Raw genomic sequence first — 16488 nt, forward strand, 5'->3', positions numbered from 1 at the left:
CTCGCTGACGAACTTTTGTAGCTTTCCTTATCTGATAAGAGCTTCTATTTGCTGCTTTAAGTCGTAGTAATCGGATGTATCATGACCGTGATCATGGTGAAAACGGCAGCACTTGTCTCTAGACCTCTTACTAGGATCTCCTTTCAGCTTGCTAGGAAATGTTAAGGCTCCTTCATCCTTGATCTGCATCAGGACTTGGTCGATCGGGGCAGCTAGCGGGGTGAAGCTTGTGAATCTCCCAGTGGGGGGTTTGGAGCGCCTGTCTTCTCGTCGGTCTTCAGTCCTAGCCAACTTCCGCCCCCTATCTTGTCGTGCATCCTCTTGTCTTCCCTCTTCTTAGGTTTCTGTTCTCGGGCCAGCAGTGCATCTTCCGCATTCATGTACTTAGTAGCTCTGTAAAGTACATCCGACATGATTTTTGGGTCATTCTTGTATAAGGAAAATAAAAACTTCCCCTTCTATAACCCATTGGTAAACGTTGCCAATAGTATCTTGTCGTCAGCTTCATCAATCGAGAGGGCCTCCTTGTTAAAGCGAGTTATGTAAGACCTTAACGTCTCATCCTCCCGTTGTTTGATGTTCATCAAGCATGCAGTGGACTTCTTATACTTGTGCCGCCCGATAAAGTGCGAGGCAAATTGTGCGCCCAACTCCTTAAAGGTGCTAATGGAGTTTGGCATCAGCCTGCTTAACCATACCCTTGCGAGATCCTTCAACGTAGTTGGAAAGGCTCGGCACATGATCTCATCTGCCACACCTTGCAAGTGCATCAAGGTTTTGAAAGACTTCATGTGATCTAAGGGATCCTTAGATCCATAGTAAGCCTCTACTTGTGACATGTGGAACTTCGGCGGAAGGGGAAATGAAGTGACGGATGCAATGAAGGGTGAATCCGTCCGATGTACCAATTCGTCGAGGTCACTAGACACCCGTCCCCTAAAAGCGTTCATCATGAAATCCATTCGTTCTTTCATCATCTGCATCTCCGCGACCATGTATGGTGGAGCCGTATCTACGACAGATGGATGGCTTGTATCCTATCGCTCTTGTTTGCTTGGGGCATTGCTGCCTTCTAGCCCTTCTTAGTCCATTCTCTTAGCGCTGGTACCTTCTTGGTCCTCCTCTTGAGTGTTAAGCCCTACATTCTTTTGGTGCAGTTGCTCCTCTAGGTTATGGTTTTGCTTAGTGAGGCGTTTTATGGTCACGACAAAAGTCTGAACGTGTCTCTTGAGGGTGGTGGTACATGGTTCGTCTCCTTGATTATTTTTTGTGGTTGCTATTGAGTGAGTAAGTATCATGCAACTCTTTGTCTAAGAAGCAGTAGTATGGATTACAAGTTGATTCTCCACAGACGGCGCCAACTGATGATGCCAAAAATCGTCAGTAAGCTACACGGTTCTCACGTACCCAGGACAACACCTACGCAACACAAAAAAAAAAAAAAAAAAGACCTTGCAAAGAGTACCGGTGTGGTACCGGCCAAATACCCTTCGAAAATTAAGTTAGAAAAATTTCACAACTCTAGAGTGCCAGAGTTGGGGTAAATTATGTGTACCTTGGTTTGTGAGGGCTTTGGAGTTTTTATAGCAGCATAGGATTGACATCCATTTCTTGGCATATAGGACCCTTCCTTGTAAGGAAGATTATCATTAATATGCGTATCTTGCGGGATCCTTTCCTTGTAAGAATCCTTTTGATTAGGGTTAACCGTGGGGCATAAGATGTTTCCTTATATACTCGTGCGTGAAGGCCAAACAATGCCTTGCTAGACCCGTCAAAGGTTTCTTTATCCCCATCAGCTTCTTATCTCATCTAGGCGTTCTGGTCAACTTATACAGGTGTCTTTGATCTTAAGGTGGAGTCGTCCGCCTTGAGGTGGAGTCGTCTATGTCTCTGAATGCACAAGGCTGACGAGTTCATTGGGACCGTCGACTTCATCTTACATGAACAAGTTTAACATCTTTTTACAATTACCCTTATCAAAATATATTGAAAAGTATCACTTGAATTATAATATAAGTTATAAGACTTAGAATAAGTCATTGTTTAAGAAATAAATTTTTTAATTATGGGAATTTAAGAAAAAAATTTGTAAAATATGAACTAGCCCGCATTCACACCTTGTCGTATAGGAATTTTTTTTTTTTTTTTTTTTTTTTTGGAGAAACTTGTCGTATAGGAATTTGATTCTTCTTCTATTGCGCTAAGCATAACTTGACCTCATGATGCTTACCTCATTTTTTAAAAATTATTTATTATTTATACTGTATGTTTGACAAATCTTGGTACACCAGTTTCCATTGTTTTGTATTAAATTCTCGTGATATTACGGTGAAATGAGCTTAGAAATTCGCACCTCGCTAGTATTAGGTAGATTCCAAGTTGCGTGATCGGCTAATAAAATCATTGTTTACCCCCTTTGACTGTTATAAAATATACTATATAGTTTCGCATTTTAAAAAATTAAGCAAACAATTCTTCATAGTTCAGAAAATAAAAAATGTTAAAGTCGAATATGGTATTTTTTTTATTTAAAAAAAAAAAGTCAAAAGCCTTCAAATTTTCCCACCCAATTATTTATTAGTATTTTTTTTAACTTCACATTATTTGTCTAATAGATTCTTTCATTTCACATTATTTCTCTAATAGATTCTTTCATTCAAATGCAACGCAATATAATCTATTTAGTTTGCTAAAAGTCTTGTAGTTCAACTGGTTAACAGCTCATTGTATATCCAACAGAAGTATTCAAGGTTTATTTTTTCTTTTTCCTATCCTATGGGGTTGGTTTAATGGTTTCTATGGCTTCTTGATATCTATGAGATCCTGGATTTAAAACCTCTTACTAGTATTTTGGGGTCACCTAACCTGGTGAAAGTAAAATGGGGGATTGCATACACTCGAGAGAATAATCAGATAATCAAAGAGGTCTGGACAACCTCATTTGTAAAAAAAAAAAATCTCTTTCCCATTGTAATTATCAAATTACCAAAAAAGAAAATCTGTTTAATTTAATTTTAGTGAACATCATGTTTTGTCACCTTAAATATAGTTTCAGTTTAATTTTGGTCTCAATTTTAAAAAAAATTTCTTCAATCATTTAAATTTTAAAAGCCAAAATGTATTATCACTCCATGGAGTTTGGGTTGATTTTTAGGATACTCCTTTTTTTTCATATGCGTAAATTATATATATATATATATATATATATATATATATAATTATTATTGTAAAGAGACAGCTTCATGTACAAGGAACAAGAGGAAGTATAAAGTATTATAAAAGGATATAAATATAATTATTTACAAAAAGGAAAAAAAAAAAATCTATGAACTCTAAAATAGAGGTGTTATTAGTGAGACTCTTATACACGAGACTAATCAAGTAAAGAACCTATAAACATATCTAACAATCAAGTCCCTGTATTTTTCGCATGCTCAAACATACGTTAGTATGTTCCTTGTAGATTGCCCAGGAAAAAATTGCCAAATTTCCTTTTCGGGCAAAAATAGCAACTCTTTGCCCCCTTTCTCAAACTAATTAGGAAAATGCCCTTATTTTGAAACTCGATTTGCAATAAATCAAGTTAGGCCCTATAGCGGCGATTTTAAGGAGCCTATAGTGACGTTTTTAGGACCTATAGTGGCATTTTGTAACTCAACCTCTATGAAATCTAGTTATAGGTTAAAAAAAATAAAAAAAAAAAAAAAAAAAAAAAAAAAAAAAAAATTCCTATAACTCGATTTCATGGAAGTCGAGTTACAAAATGCCACTATAGGTCCTTAAAACGTCACTATAGGTCCTTAAAAACACTACTATAGGGCTCCAGAATTTTTTTTTTTTTTAAACTCGATTTATCTCAAATCGAGTTACAAAAAAAGGGCATTTCCCTAATTAGTTTGGAAAATGGAGCAAAACACTGCTTCGTTTGGGAGAAAAGGGCATTTGCCCATTTTCTCCAGATTGGCCACATCAAACATAAATACAAATAGTTCCAAATTTTCGACAAATGCTTACTAACCCAATTCCTCCAACCAAACAAGAGGTCAATGACCCTCCTCAAATACACTCATTCAATCTCCAAAACTCAAATGCAATAGTGTAGTTTAGTCACTACCTCGGTACCTTCCCACTACACCGACACATACAACACTACCCTATTAATATATAATTTTGCTTAATGAGATTGTCACACATATAACCTTCCCCCATGCCAAATAAAAAAAAAAGAGACCTAGCATGGCGCCTTATCGCTCTAAATACTATGATAAGTGTAATGGACAAATCAATCCCTCGTTTATAGTTTTGCCTATTGTGTATATGAAGTTGCTCACGTCGTTTGCTTGTTAGGAAAGTATCTTAATAAAAGAGTTTATAATAAGAAGGAAAATCATCACGTACAGGTAACAGTTTCTCCCTTTGTAGGGAATTTCTATGAACAGTCTTACATATCTTGAGGGACAACCTCATTGTCATCGGAATATGAATGGATAAAAGTATGCACATAACCCCCTTAAAATTTAATTACCAAAATGTGGGGAGAGTGGATCAAGCACATGACTAGCTCCATCTTGAAAACTAGTTGTTACCCTTAAATCCCTTGGAAAGACATATTCCCCATCACAACTTGGCGAATTTGGATGGCTAGTAACAAGAAGGTAATGGAAGGACAAAATTTGGATCCTCCAAACGTTTTAAGGAAAATCAAAACACTATCAATCGAGACTATCGAGTTGTACCATGCATTATGATAGAAAAAGGCAATGCCTAAGGATGGCTGCAAGTTCTTTGGATGGAATAAACCACCTTTGGATTTCTACAAACTCATCACCAATGGCTCAATATAAAGGAATTCAAGCCAAGCAAGTGTAGGAGGTCGAACAAGAGATATTAGGGGTCTTTGGGTAAGGAATTTCGCTAGATACATTGGATGCACAAACAAAGTCATAGGGGAATTTTGGCCTCTTAGAGACGGGCTCCAATTAGCCCATAGAATGCAAATTCGAAATATCATTTTAAAGTGGAAGCAAAATTAGTAGTAGATATTCTATTGCAGTATTCTAATGTAGATAACACATACCACCCTTGTAGTGCCTTAATTTCTTATTTTAAATCACTCATTTAAAATTTTGAGGCTCAGCAGCTCTAACACACTTTTCATTAAGAGAATTTTTGTATATATCTTTTGGCGAAGGTAGAGGGAGTAGTTATAGGGAGTCTTTTAAATTGTTTTTAAATCCTCTTTCTTTTATTGTAAGCCAATTATTGGTTGATGCAAGGGGTGTTTATTATCCTAAAATCCATTGTTATAATTAAAGTACTTAATAATTTTTTTAATTAAAAAAAAGAGAGAGATGTTTTTGTTATATGGATTGGAAGGAAGTAGGTTTGTGTTTTTAAAAAATTTGTACTACATGAAAAGTTTACAAAGCTTTATGGGAGCATATAAAGTAACACAAATACTCCAAATAAATAATAAAGGCAGTCTATGGACACATGACACTAGATCTCACACACACAGTGTGTAGCACACTTAGCACTTAGACATGTAGCTCATACGAGTATGATGATGCGTGTGGTCAAGATTGGACAATAATTTTTATTTTATTGAAATAAGATGAGATAAACTGGATCATAATGCATGGAAGTAATTTCTTAAAATAGAACAACTAACTTTTAAAAAGATAACTATTTTTGAAGGGTTAGGAATTAATATGAATGAACCCACCCACTTTCAAAACAACACCCAGACCACCATTCAAACCAAACCACCCATACCGTTGAAACCCATCCACCACCACCATTGAAAACCATCACATCACCATAGCCCACCACGTTACTCTCCATCAATCCGTGCATGAGAGAGAGGGAGAACAATTTTTTTTTAATTTGGATTGGCGATGAATAGTACTCAATGAGTCAATAACTTGAGCGAGGTATTGTTCATTTGCTACATTTTCCTTTTTTTAGTATTCTATCGAGCCAGTTGTAGATTATTTTTGGATTGGTTAACCAAAATTTTTTTTTGCTACTTTTAGTATTCCAAGCTTTTAGCAAGAAATATATGGAAAAAAGATGGATAAAAGATGGTTCCCTTTTCCAATTTTTTTTTTTCAAAAAAAAAAAAGGGGGAATATTGTTGGAATAAAAAGGAGAACCTTTTTCAACTTTAAAAGATAAAACATAAAAAACGGATTAAAGTATAGAAATGCATAGACCCCATATTTGAGGGATAATTCCCATCATTGAATTGAATTATATAAATATAAATATAAATATAGGGATTAAGATTTTTCCAAATGAGTAGGTGACAAAACACAAATGAAGCATTTAATAAGTTTAGTAAAATAATACGTATATTAAAAAAGAGTGGGCAAAGGCTAAAGGCAAAAAGGTTTCCAATCAACACACATACAATACAAGAATACAAAGAAAGACCATAAAAAATCTTAGAGGTCTTCTTCCTCTCGCACAGTCACCGCTCACACCTCACAGCCTGTAGACTTGGTCTCCTCTCTCTCTCTCTCTCTCTCTTACATTCTCTTGAAAAAGGGTTTCTGAAATTCCCAACCTTCGAATTCAATTCTTCTCCCTCTCCATGTTCTTCGTTCGTTTCTCCGTTGAGTCGTAGACCCTGTTCTCTCTCGGTATGTGCTTTTCAATCGTTTGTTTTGTTTCCGATTTGATTTTCGTTTTTTATTTCATTGTTGTGAAGATTAATCAGTTAATGGGTCTTGTTTATTTTGTTTGAATTTGAACTGTTGCTGTTGTTTTGTGGGTTTTACATAAATTGGGTGTTTATTTATTTATAATTTTTTTCTTGCTTATGCTGGCTATTCAATTTCACTTATGTGTTATTATTATTTTTTTTTTTAACTTTTTTTTTTTCCTCTATATAAGTGGGATTTATGGATTTATCATATTTTATGTTTCAGTTCTGCTTCATATTTTTCCATGATTGCATTTTTTTTTGGGGGGTTCTGGTTGTCAATATATTTTATGCTTATGACTTTTGAGCACGTTGAATTTGGCTTTAATAACAATCAAAGCTATTGAATTTTTGCTATGTTATTGTTCTTGCCTTATTAGCAATAGTATGAGCAGAATTGAAATATTCAGCGGTGGTGTGTAGTGTTAGGGAGTTATGCAATTGTTCTTGCTTTGATTAATCAGTTTTAAGAGTTCTGTTTAGCTGTAAATATTTTATTTGGGTTGGAGATTTGTTGGCTTGTGTGGAGATGGAGTGAGACACACACGCACATATATATAAAAGTTGTGCAGGGTTTGGGAGAGGTGGCTGATAGGCAGTCTTACCCTCAAATTTTCGTTTGTTTGTTTGTTTTCGGAAGGTCTGATTCCCAGACTTTTTGAGAATAAATGGCAGAGTCTGATTTCCAGACTTGAACCTATAACATGCTGCGTTGGGTGTAAGGCACTTGCCATTGCACCAAGACCTGACCTCCACACACACACACACATATAATTGAGCTTTTAATTGGCTTATATTTCTTATCAAAATTTTATCAATTTTTAATTGTTACTAGGTTGTTGTTGATCTTCTATTGACTATTGCCAGGGTGCACAATAAGCAGGCAAATCAATACATTGTAATCCAAGGATTTTGGTATTACAATTCATTAGAAAGAAGATATGTCAAATGTTGGATACACACACTGGTGCTACCAATGCCGTCAGCGCTTAAGGCTTGAGGGAGAAAGTGCTTGCCCTCACTGTGGTGAAGGCTTTGTTCTAGAACTCAGTGAGATATCAGAAGATGTCCTATCCAATTCAGAAGATGATTCTACTCATCCAATACCCGATCTATTTGAACTCATGTACACATTGATGAGGCAGAGGAGTCCTGACCCAAGATGGGAACTTATGGATGTTGTTAATGGCTTTTTGACCCAGAGTAGAATGGCCGGAGGAAACACTAGTATCGATGTTAGGGGGAGAAATGGTTTGCTTCCTGAACAGGGTTGGAACGCTTTTGGTTCTGGTCAATATGTTGTATTGAATCGCATTCCCAGTCCATCCTCTAATGGCAGTCCAGGAAGTGGACCTGGGCGAGCTGATTTTGATGACTACTTTATGGGCCCTGGATTTGAAGCATTCATTGAACATCTTTCTATGAATGATCGACGGGGTCCACCTCCAGCATCTCGTTCTTCAATTGATGCGATGCCCACTATTAGGATTACACAAGCACATATGCACACTGACTCACACTGTCCTGTCTGTAAGGAAAAATTTGAGTTGGGCTCTGAAGCAAGGCAGATGCCATGTAACCATATTTATCACACTGATTGTATTGTTCCTTGGTTGGTTCAGCACAACTCATGCCCTGTTTGCCGCCTTGAGCTGCCTCCTCAAGGGAATGATAGTACTCGTGGTAGTCGGAGTAGGGGCACAGGGAACAATGTCAGCAGCAGCAGCAGCAGCAGCAGTAGCAGTGACTATGGTGGCTCTGGTAGTCGGCAGAATCAGGGAAGGAGGAATGCATGGGCAAATTTTTGGCCGTTCCACTAATCAAAGTCAAATGCTCATATGATGCTGAAGTAGAGGAAGCACGCCTCAGCCACTCATCAACAGAATAATGAGAAGAGTTATCCTGATTGGCCTTCTGATTGGTTGGCTTTCCTTGTCAAGTGTGCTTGGTTACCAATTAAAGGTAGTGAAATGAAGTGGGTGAAGCAGAACTGGTTTTGGAGAGTGGTTTATTTCAAACTTTAATGTATGGTTGAAAGGTAGCTGGAGGTCAATAGGAGTTTGATTAATTCACACTTCTGTATATGATACTGTGCTAGGTGGAGTGGAACTGGTTTTAATAGTTTAATATATTATTGTAAAGAAATTACAAATTCAGTAGTACTTTTTTGCATCTTATTTATGCCAAGTGAGTTAGTGCTTCTCAGCTTCTCCTTTAAAGAACATGGTGTGTTCATGGTTTCCTTGCATTAGTAAGTCAGCTTTATTTCTCTTTCCTTGCCTTTATTATCTATAGCTTGCTGCAAATAGTCAGATCATAAAAAAAATTTACATGAATTGTATGTTGATTTCTTGAGTTGTGCCACTACAGTACTGTACTTAGTTTTTTAAAATAAAATTTCTTACGTTACTTGTAAAAAAAAATGAATTGTATGTTGATGATATGATGTTGGTCTTGAAATCTACTTGCCTCCTTGCACTATTGCATCCCCAACCAAGACCACTGCTGTCACTACATCACCACCGTTGCTACTGATCATGCATAAGTATCGCCTGATTTGTGTGTATCCATAATTTGCCAACAATGTAAGATGAAAGTCTACCTCCTTGGAAGCCTTTATGCTTGTCATACTTATTCATGGTTTTCCTCTTTAAAAAAGAAAAATTATGCTCCTGCTTTTTTCCATCCTATACTCCGTGTGTTTTTGATGAGCTACCCTCTTTTATGATTTTTTTTTATATTTTTTATGTGACATCCAGATAGCATAGTGCCTAGTCTCATGGGTATGTTGTCTTCAACCTTGCCCATTCCACCATTGGTGTGGATGCAGCTTGATGTATTTTCAACTTTTACTGTTGGTACTGGTCATAACCTTATAGATCAGCCCTAGGGTAAACTGGTTGGGGCTTTTGTGCTTGGATGCATTGAAACAAATTTGAATGCATGATTAGGGATAAAGGAGTTAGAATGTAATGCAGAATAGTTTTAGATTTTTCTGATGAACTCTAGCTTGATTGGCACCTCCTTGTCCTTTGACAAAGAGGTTAAGATAGAGGTACATGGTCGCATTTTGGTTTGGACCCTTTGGGGTACCCTTGAATTTCAAACCTCCAAAGAAAAGGTACATAGTCAGGGGGTGCAGGATGGGTGGAGTGTCGATTAAAACTCAGAATTGACATAGGGTCAAGCCGACTTGTCTTTAACCCATCCTCGGATCCACCACAATGGCTGAACAGAGTTCTATATATGTGATGTGACTAGAGGCTTTATTAATGGGTTGCCAAGATTGTAGGATCCCAAGTCGAATGCTATCCTAAGAAAGGAAAATCAGGTTTTGAGTATAGAAGTAGAAACTTGATCCTTCCAGCTTATCGTGATTTAAACGCTCTGAAGCTACTGGGATTCTTCATGGTCCCCAAAATCCAAATGTTGCTTCCCTTCTTGGGGCTACTTCTTTTATTAAAACAGAACAATCAATAACGAAAAATTTACATACCTTACTATAATTGTCTACTATCCCAAGTGTTGTTTACTAGGCAAGCAACATATATACATCTTTTCTGTGAAGGAAACATTAATTGATTCGTGGGGTTGGAAATGTATTCTTTATTGCAGAAATTCAATGTTAACTGAAACCAAGTGGTGTTTATGGGATGTTAAGCATATTAGTTTAAACCATCTTGCTTATTAAGTTTATTGATGGAGACAGATGAACTTGGAAGGCAGATCTTGTTAATAAGCTGCACCATTTTAAGGACATGTTGGTTTGGCCTAATTCCAAATCAGGTCAATCTGTTGTAAGTAGAGGTTATCATCTGCAAAGAAGACAACTTGCTGAGGAGCACGGTAGGTCTAAAGGTCATGTGTTTTCTCAATTTTTTTTTTTTTTTTTTGGGATCATATTGTGGAAATTGAAAGTACCATTTAAATGTTTATTATTTTTGTAGATAAATTTTTTTTAATGCCTTACCTGTTAAAGCAGAGTTACATGAAAGGAGAATAGCAATTGCTACTGTAGTTTGTGTGGTGAGGATAAGGAGACTATTGACCATCTTTTTTAGTTATGTCCTATTGCAAGAGCTGTGTGGTTTACCTCTGAAATTGGTATGAGAACAGATCTGTCATAGCCTTATTCCATAGGTTTTTGGATTGTATATGGATTAATGAATTTTATGAGAGAGGGGCTGCCAGTACTGACTTTATTTATGTAGTTGCTGACATTTTATGGACATTTTTTTAAGTAACTTTTGAAGGGTGGGAAACTTCAACTGTTTATGTTGAAGTCTGTTGTGAACTAAGATGTAAATTAATAGTGTAGTCAATTTGAGATGACCAATCTCCTAAATTTGAGAGAGGTAATAGACTTTTGAGTTAATTTTCTACATAATTCTCATTAATGCATTTAGTGTACATTTTTTTTTTTTTTTTTTGAGAAGATGAGATAACCTCATCAACAAATCCTAAAACATAGGAACTAATCTTATCCTAAAACATTAAATTCAATTTGAATACAAACAAATAACACTACTAATCTACACAAATCCTAAAACATAGGAACTAATCCTATCTAAAACATAGGAATCAATTTGAATACAAGCAAATAACACTACTAATCTACCCAAATCCTAAAACATAGGAACTAATCCTATCCTAAAACATAGGAATCAATTTGAATACAAGCAAATAACACTACTAATCTACCCAAATCCTAAAACATAGGAACTAATCCTATCCTAAAACATAGGAATCAATTTGAATACAAGCAAATAACACTACCAATCTAGGACTACCTTATTTAGATAAGATCTATCACTAAGCCTAAATTAAATACTTCTAATTCAAATACAATTTATCCAGCACATCATCTTGGGTCATAACTCATAACAAAGTCCCTATATGGCTATAACTATAGAGAAGCATTATAGGATGACAGGAACGTAACTCTCACTGAGTAAAGGGAAGGTAGACTAATTTTGGCACTTGTATGACAGGTAATTTGCTTATTCTACTTCGGTCCTTCTTGTTGCTTTGTCACATTTCAAAATTTTGATTGGCTTATCTTTTAGTTGTAGACCTAGGTTCTAATTGGGAAAATAGAGTCACAATGGAAACTAGTTTTGTCATTTTTCTGAATGTGATGTACAAAAGCTATTTGTGTCGAAATTAATGAAAATTGAGGTTAAGTAAGATGATTTAATGCTAGAGCTTGTTGGGCTTTATAGTAATGCAAAAGTATCATTAAAAAAACCTTCCAGTAGAAGTGAGGTGGTATTACATGTACGATGTATCCACCCTCTCACATGGGGTGAGTCTCACAAATAAGAATGTGAATACATGTATCAGATACATTATAAATTTTCTCTTAGTAGAAGGTGAAGAGATTCTAGGAAGTGGGTTATGACAAAATTGGAGCTTTTGAGTAGTTGGATTTATGGGAAAACGAGCTAATCTAGTTTTATACCGATCAAGGGAATTTGGTTGATTTTTAGTCTTACGCGTTCGTGGCTTATTCAAAAGAAGAAATCCTCCAAACCACAACTCTTAAATTTTACCATGGCCTTGTTATGTGGATTTGGACCATATTTGGAGAGGATAAAAATTATATCATGGGCTTGAGGCCTGCCCATTCAACAAGAACCTCCAGACGATCTTTGTCAATTCTATGGCTGGGCCAGTCACTCTAAAAAGCCCATCTCGTTTGGTGTGATGAAAATTGGGCTTTTAACGGCACTTTGGACTCAAGGCTTGTGGATTGTGGTGGTGTTTTCTTTCTTGACCCAAATATTTTGTGCTTGTAGAAAAATTGGCCATGAACACTTGGTTGCATGCACAGTGGTAAAGTTGGGTAATTTTAGGGTCACACCATTTTAGCAATTATGACTAATTACTTGTTAATTTCATATAAATCTACCATTTTTTTTTTCATTACTCACAGCTTATCATATTAGAGTTGTGGCAAAGTTGTAACACAAGAGGTTGTGGTCCTAGATTTTTTTTTTTTTTTTTTTAACTATAAATTATATGACTAACTGGCTAAGTTTCAACAATGCTACAAATTAAAAAAATAACAAATTTCACAACTTTTTTCACATGTTATAGACGATAAATTATGATCAGTGCAACATCACTTTCACATAAAATCATCATTAACATTACTTTAACTAGACATCAATTAAAACCTCCCGACTCGGTTACTCCTATTATGAAAAAAAGAAAATTTGTGAAATTTGTTGTGTGGTGGACTTATTGAAAGCACAATAGTTATAACTTTAGATCTAGCTCGCTTTTGTTGAAGGGCTATAAATGAAATTCTATGAAGCCTTTAGACATATGATCCTAACTCCCAATTAATTATAAGCTTAGTAAAATATGAGTTTATTTTTCAAGCTCATAAATCAGTCAAAATTTAGCTTCTTTTTTATCGAACTCCACTGTTCACAAGCCTATTTATGAACAAATTTTTTTACTTAGGCTCGACTCGTTTATTAAACAAGCCTAAAATTAAAGTTCAAGTTTAACTCATTTATAAGTAAACAAACATGAACGAACTTTTTACCGAACCAGCCTGAACTACTTATGAACAACTTAGTTTATTTAGAGCATCCACATCCGGATCTCAAATCCTATCTTATTTTACCATCCTAAAAAACTACTTTATTACTTATACCATACCATTTTTCAATATACCCAACATCCCAACTTTTATTTTCCTATCCTACTCATTAAAATAATATTTTTACACAATAAAATAATATATCCTAAAACCCAAATAAAAACAAAAACCCAATACCCAAATAACCTCTGCAACCAACTGCTGCTACCACCACCACGAAGAACATACCTAAACTATTCGTTTTCTTGAAACCCCAGTAACACCAGCCACAAACTCATGGCCATCCAAACCCAGAAACCCATAGATTAACAAAATTAAAATCAAAATCAAACCCATAGATTCATCCCTGTCCTTGTCTCTCTGAGTATCTGTCCCTCTCTCAACAACCAAACAACCCAATTATCACCGCACCACCACCACCATGCCTACCGCGCCACCATGCCCACTGCCCACCAAAATCCCACCGGAACCAAAAACCCAAATTAAGGAAAAAAAAAAAAAAAAAAAACCACCAGATCACTGCCACATCCAACCCATCTGAGCCCAAAAGATAAAAATCAATCCATGCCTCACTGCAAAACACACACAAAATCCACACAAAACCCAGATCGGCGAAACCATTTGACCCACGGCGCCACCAGATCAACGCCGCCACCAACGCCGCCAACATCACACCACATCCAACCCATCATCAGCGATCTTGAGCGATCCATCATCGGCGACATTGGCAACCCACCAATCTCCACCAATCCAAACCCACGCCACCACCTGACCCATGATTCACCGATACACCGATCCACCGATCTCCATGCCGTGACCACGAACCAAACCCAGCTATAGTGCAAGCCTTGAACGAGAAAGAGAGATGTGAGATGAGAGAAAGAGTGAGGAAGGAATCCATAACAAACCCATCGGAATTTATAGCAAACTGATCTGAGATTTTTTTTTTTTTTATGGAAACAAACTGATCTGAGATAGAGGAGAGAGCAGAACGAGAGGAGGAAGAGAGAGAAAAGAAGAGAAATAATGAGAAAGGAGAGAGAAATTCCCGGGTTAAAAGTATTAAAAAATAATTTTTTTTATAACATTCAGCTACAGTACCATCTTACATTTAAGATGGTATTGTAGCTCTATGTCAAATTTTTTTTAACATTTAGCCATATGGCCTGTTGCTGGCGTTTTTTGGGCTTGTATGCCAAATGTGTCTTACATTTGGCATATAGCAAGCCCAATGTGGATGCTCTTACAACCCTAGCTATTGGCACAAAATACCGAAATAGCCCCGTGACTGAAAAGGACCATTATACCCCTAAAAGAATTCAAACCCCCATACCCCTAAAAGAATTCAAACCCCCCCCCCCCCCCCCGGGGCCGCCCCTCAAAATCGTTTTCAACCCGATTGATGCTGCTGCCTAGCCTAGCCTATCGACGAAACAGTCAATCGCCCCACTAACTATCCGGTAGTTTTCTCTCTCATTTCCCTTTACAAATTTCTCTCTCTGTAAATACTGTAATCTTTCTGAAATGGCTTATTTCATTCTTTTTTGTTTTGTAAAACTTTGGACTTTTGGTCATCCACACTGTACAATTTTAGAAATATTCCAGGTTCTTTTAAAACTTTTCCAAATAAGTAAATTTTAAATGCCAAATGCCTCATCAATTCTTACTTCTTAGCTTAGTGTTTATTTCAAATTTTCAATGCTTCTCACAATGTATTTTGTTAACATATTATTTTTATATTCTGAAGATGTAATTTTCTGATTTTGAAAATAATATGTTATATTCTTTGGTGCCCATTTGTGTGATTTTCTTTTTTTAGTTGATTATATGTTTTCTACAAACTAATGTATGAAATTGCTAAACTTTTTCCATGCAGGGCTTGGTTCATACTTTTGGTTATATCTCTTTTCTTTCGAAGTTTTGAGAGAATTTTGTAAATATCTGGTTACTGATTGAGTTATCTGAAGAAAAAAAGAAGATATTTTGATAATGGGTGCAAAACCCATTTGAGTGTGCGTGTGTTCATAGTTGAGGACTGGCAGTTTATGATTGTTTATGCAAATTGCAATACTCTTTTTTCATTATTTGGTGTTAGAGTATTGTAATGGATTTGTCAAGATATGTACTTGATGTGGTTGGGGACAAAGATGAAGGAGAAAATAATGAGAATGGAATTTCGAGAAATGTACTTGATGTGGCTGGGGACAATGAGGAATTTGCTTGTGCATTGCGCATGAGTGAGTTATGTCGTTTGGGGCATGATCTTATTGTGAAAGCTTCATTGACTGATTATACGACCAAAATTGTTATGAATAGTTTTCGTGGGAGCTTGACAAGATGATGTCGGCTATGAATAGTGCAAGAGATGTTGGCAAAGAATGTCCTCAAGAAGATCTTGTGAATGATGATAGTTTGCAACCATGTTTAGTTGCTGATAAACCATTTATTGATCGGTCACTTGTGAGAAAGAATGGGATAGCCAATGCTAGAATAAAAAATAAGCTGAAAAAGAGGAAAAGCAAAGAAGTCAAAGGTGCAGCCACTTCTCAAGTTCTACAACCTAGTTCAATGGTGAATGGTAAGTTCAATTCTATTATTTGAAATATTTTTTTTTCTTACTTTTACCTGTTGATTTTAACCCTTTGATTCTGTTTCTTTTTTTCCTAGGAGATGCTCAAACATCATTTTTTCCACCTGAGGTGTCTTGTGATTATCCCATGGCTCTACACAATTGAATCAAGTACTTTCTAATTTCTATAGCTTAAAACTTTAACATGTGCTTTTATTTATTACTTTTTATAAAATTATGATATATAGTATATAATTATGTAGGACTATGCCACATCAAAGGATGATACAAACTTTTGAAGTATTTTGGACGGTTTTTGCTAAAGCATATTGGACCAACTTTTGGATAGTGTGATGCACAGTTGTTAGGACAACTTGGACAATTGTTTGCACAACTTGTAGCAGCTTTTTGGACAGTTTCTGTATTGGGAAGCTACTTAAACGTGTTGCTTTCTATGTGATATGTTACTAGGATTATGAAAATATGTTTTAAGTCTTATTTTCTATGTAATTGCTTGGAAGTCTTGTTTGTGTGTGTGTGTGTGTTTCTTTTTGAGTCTTGTTATGCTCTCTGAGTAACACTAAATGCAGCATCTAA

The 16488-nt window shown here is 36.1% G+C and overlaps 1 protein-coding gene and 1 long non-coding RNA gene across 2 annotated transcripts; both read left to right on the top strand.

Moving 5' to 3' along the window:
- The first annotated feature begins 6388 nt into the window (after positions 1 to 6388).
- On the top strand, positions 6389 to 8931 carry LOC126725401 (probable E3 ubiquitin-protein ligase RHC1A). Its single transcript, XM_050430112.1, has 2 exons — positions 6389 to 6647; positions 7577 to 8931. The coding sequence occupies exon 2, from the start codon at positions 7651 to 7653 to the stop codon at positions 8527 to 8529; it is 879 nt and encodes a 292-aa protein (XP_050286069.1). The 5' UTR covers positions 6389 to 6647; positions 7577 to 7650; the 3' UTR covers positions 8530 to 8931.
- Positions 8932 to 15205: 6274 nt separating this feature from the next.
- Positions 15206 to 16467, top strand: LOC126725418 (uncharacterized). Its single transcript, XR_007655449.1, has 3 exons — positions 15206 to 15900; positions 15990 to 16062; positions 16155 to 16467. It is a non-coding gene; the product is annotated as an uncharacterized LOC126725418 (long non-coding RNA).
- Positions 16468 to 16488: the final 21 nt, after the last annotated feature.

Source organism: Quercus robur, chromosome 1, assembly GCF_932294415.1.
Source record: "Quercus robur chromosome 1, dhQueRobu3.1, whole genome shotgun sequence".
Lineage (NCBI taxonomy): Eukaryota > Viridiplantae > Streptophyta > Magnoliopsida > Fagales > Fagaceae > Quercus > Quercus robur.